General features: G+C 37.7%; 1 protein-coding gene across 2 annotated transcripts; it reads right to left on the bottom strand.

The window, feature by feature from the left end:
• Positions 1 to 315: 315 nt before the first annotated feature.
• Positions 316 to 2010, bottom strand: LOC128265701 (uncharacterized protein CG1552). 2 transcript variants are annotated; one of them, XM_053001893.1, is made up of 3 exons: positions 1757 to 2010; positions 1000 to 1153; positions 316 to 829 (listed from the first exon to the last, which is right to left on the bottom strand). In XM_053001893.1, exons 1-3 carry the CDS (start codon positions 1902 to 1904, stop codon positions 580 to 582), a joined length of 552 nt encoding a protein of 183 aa, XP_052857853.1. In that variant the 5' UTR covers positions 1905 to 2010; the 3' UTR covers positions 316 to 579. The 2 variants fall into 2 exon arrangements, with proteins under 2 accessions (XP_052857853.1, XP_052857854.1); XM_053001894.1 differs by having other exon boundaries at positions 1039 to 1153.
• Between the last annotated feature and the right edge of the window lie 1920 nt (positions 2011 to 3930).

Raw genomic sequence — 3930 nt, 5'->3', positions numbered from 1 at the left:
GATTTTATTTCAGGAACTTTAAAAATTAGATCTTTAACTGTAAAAGCTTTACACTCTCTTATTGTAATTGAAACTAAATGGCAAGAATTAATTTTAAGATATTTATTGATTTTACACAGGTTGTACCCCATATTATAGCCCTCTGTATGTTTTTACAAACCCCGTCCGTCTTGAAAGACAATTATATAAAATCAGCAACGACAGACTATAATTTAATAAACAATATTTCCAGATCAATACAATCTCAAGCCAGCAAATACAATATTGTGCTTTCCCTAGGTGACAAACAGCCTATAATTAAGGAAAGCCAACATATTCACATTTACTTATACTTATATTTAGGGACAATATACTGAAATTATAACGATTTCAGAGCCATCTTTCTGCTCAGGCCGCCAAGTAATAGTTAATATGCTATCCTATATTTATAGCCTATATATTGAGATTACGAAAATCCGTGGACAACAAGAGACAACATTTCGCACAGTGTGATAAAGGCGGAATTTCTTGTTGACTAGTTGACCGCAAATCGCTGTGTAATTTGATTTGCTGGTATGTCCTGTGGCTGCGGCCGTTGTCCTAGTAGTTGTTGTAGACGAATTCGCTGAGTAGCGAGTTGTTGGGACCATCGCCTGCGGCGGAGCCTGCGGTGGATCCCGTGGAGCCGTCCTGTTTGTTACGCAGCAGGCGGTGCCGGAAGTGCATGCTGCGCAGGCGCTGCATCCGCCGCTTCAGGTTGCAGTACACCGGACAGCAGTCGGGGAAGGGCTTGTACATCAGCTCCTCCTCGTCGCCCTGCTCACACTGGTCCGGCAGGATGTCCAGGCAGCTGGAGGAGATGGGGCGAAAACGAGAGACAGGGCATTAGTTCACATTCCCCTAAAAAAAAACACTTTTTTCTCATATTTGGAAAGGGGTACTCTCGGGATTGGGCTGTGTGCGTGCACATGCTTGGCTAATATACATATATATAGATATAGAACTGCATTGGTCAACTACTCATTCGGCCTAGACAATTTTTCCACTACGAAAATAGACCTGGAGCGGGGCATTATGTGGTTGTTCTCGCAAAAGAGGTTCGAGCAAAGGCTCAGCAAGACGAGGCGGCGGGGCAGGAACTTCGACTGCTCCCACATGCAGCGGCGAAAGGTTCCTGCATGGATAAAAAGGAAATTAATGTATGACAATAATAAGTCAACCACATGGTACTAACTAACACATATTAAATCATAAAATAGATATACCTACTAAACAATTAAAAATATAAAATTGATATTTCGCATTAATATGCTTTTCTACATCATAACAACACGTCATTTGCAAAACATAACATAAAACGTTTTTAAATAACACAATATTAAAAAACTACAACCTTTGCTGTTCAATATTTGATGGTGGTAATATCATGTTTTTTTGATAATTAAAATCGAATCTAACTGAGATCAAGCAATTCACAACTTGATTTAAAGAATATTGCAAATATGCAAGGCATTATTTTCAGTAATATTACATTTATTTATTTATTAATTGATATTTAATTACTTTATTATATAAATTCGGTCTTTAAAAGAATAATTCTTGAGTTCAGAAATTTACTTTACTCTTTGTCGGTATAACGTAACCATGGAAAGCACTCACTTGAAATTAAAGTGTTAATCGGTAACCAATCCGTAGAACTTTTTTTCGTAAATTGATGGCAATGAGTTAAGCTTTTTTCTCAGTGCATTTAAAGGGGAAAATACGGAAAAACACTCACGCAGCACACTGTTGTCGTTCTCGCCGGAATCCTCCTGCGTGTTGTAGTTGCGCTGCAGCTGGTAGTGCTTCATGTGGAACTGGCCGAAGCCAAGGACGCCGACGAGGGCCAGGCACAGCAGGACCCAGATCTTCTCCAGCTGGTACATCTCGGTGACTCGGCTGGCGGGTGCAAACTACGCGCTTAGCTCACACCATGCCACACAGACCGAGAAACAGGGGCATTATTTAGCGGGCATTACGTATACGCAACGTCTGACGCTATACTCACTCACCCTGGCCGACCGACCGACCGACTGAATGTGTGTGTGTGTGTGTGTGTGTGTGTGTGTGTGTTTGTGTGTGTGTGTGGGTAAGTTAAATTGGCGTTTGTGCCACGGCACTTGATTAAATCAAGAATAAAATTGCAATGCAAATTTTGCGTTTTACCCAAGCCCATGTCCATGTTCGCCCATGATTAATGCCCCCGACCAATCCAATCCAATCCAATCCCATCCCATCCAATCCCATCCGAACCGTTTCAATCCAAAAGCTAGGCGACAGAGAAACAAGCCCAGATTGGACCCAAAACAGTCTGTCATAATAATCGTTTGTTTTCCAGCACTCGCAAATAATGTCAAGTGCAAGTTTTGTGGGCCACTCGAATGGAACTAGCACATGGAAATGGCGATCTGTTTATTTTATACCCTGATTGTTTTGCAAACAGGCATTTAACGGCCAATTGATCATTAAACCAGTGTGACACTTTCAAAAATATCATGTGAAAGCGGCAAGGTCGTAGGTCATTGTATGGAAAATACTTTCTTCTTTTATAACCTTTTTGGAATTGTTTTGCTAAAGATAGCAGTTGCAGTACTTTTACTTTTGCCACCACTTATCTTTGTTATTTATTAATATTTTTGATTTAAAAAAAAATTAAAACATGAATATATTATGTCCATAAAACTTCAAATCCTTTTTAAAAAAAAAAATTTTTAATTTTAAGGAATATTCCTTGCATTTGCCAATGGTTTTGAGTTTTTGAGAACACATTCTGGTACAGATATTTTATTGGATGATTTGTATCAACAGAACATACAAAAAAAGGTTACATTTGGAAAAACATTATTCTCGTTGAAAGTTAAAAAATCAAATAACAATTATTCAACTGCAATAAAATATTTAGCTAATTTAGACACTCAATGTAGTATACAGAGCATACAAAAATGTGAATTGTAATCTTGTTGCTCTGCTTTTATGCCCAAACGTAAATCAGCATTTGTAGATGTGTTTATTAAGAAGTCCATTGTTGACTTATTCAGAAGTTGCCTGCCCTTTGACCCATATGAATAGGGTTCATTGGGGAATTTCCTTGGACCAAACTCCCCACTGCAATCGCAAAATGCGAACACTTGTAACCCGTCTGTTTCTTGCACTTTGTCCTTTCGATTTCCTGCTGCACTTCTTTGCCTCGGTTTTGTGGGGCGTGGTCTGTCAACTCATTAGCTGGGTCTTTATCCTCCTCTGCTCCACTGGAGACATCGCCCTGCCAACAACCTTAAGTAGCTTAAAAGCTTTTTTCCGTTGTGTCCCATGCAAGCGAAATTGTACAAGTACAAAAAGAAAAACTTCTACGATGCATTAGAAAATACGGTCTTAGTTTGTTTCACGTTGGTTTTTTGTCACTTTTCAAGTCGAATGACTGAAAATATCATATAAACCGAAAGTAGCTTTTAACAAAAACTAACTGGGGGCAATTAATTATTCAAGATCGAAAGTATTGATGACGCCAGTAATGTTAGACCAAGAAATCTTTCAGCAAGTTAAGTAGTTTAATGCTTTTAAAAAATCGTTTGACTAAAACTAGGATTTCGTTTTCGTATCGACAAATAAAAATTATTCCAAATTTGTTTTCTTATTCTGTGACTTGTAGCGTTTTTATGTTTAGAATTTCTGTGATTTAAGGCAAAAGTAAATGGAGATTGATTTGTATTATATTTTGTCAAATTTTTATATATAGTAATATAAGTTTTTTTTGTGTTTTTCTTCTCTTTTTAATATTTGTATTCAGAAATTTTTTGGATTCAAAATGAAAAAAGCCCTTAAAAATAAAAAAACGAAAATAATCATGAAATCATGCCGATCGGACGGTTGTTCATAACTTCGTTGTTTTGAATACATTTGCCTACATATTGC

This window comes from Drosophila gunungcola, unplaced genomic scaffold (assembly GCF_025200985.1).
Source record: "Drosophila gunungcola strain Sukarami unplaced genomic scaffold, Dgunungcola_SK_2 000148F, whole genome shotgun sequence".
NCBI lineage: Eukaryota > Metazoa > Arthropoda > Insecta > Diptera > Drosophilidae > Drosophila > Drosophila gunungcola.
This window is presented reverse-complemented; position numbering and strand designations above follow the sequence as displayed.

Bases quoted from the DNA above. Each gene is read 5' to 3' on its own strand.
- LOC128265701 (XM_053001893.1), bottom strand. From the start codon at position 1,904: ATGTACCAGCTGGAGAAGATCTGGGTCCTGCTGTGCCTGGCCCTCGTC. The intron at 1,154-1,756 runs GTGAGTGTTTTT...TTATCCATGCAG, and splicing joins GAACGACAACAGTGTGCTGC to GAACCTTTCGCCGCTGCATG. The intron at 830-999 runs GTAGTTGACCAA...CATCTCCTCCAG, and splicing joins AAATTGTCTAGGCCGAATGA to CTGCCTGGACATCCTGCCGG.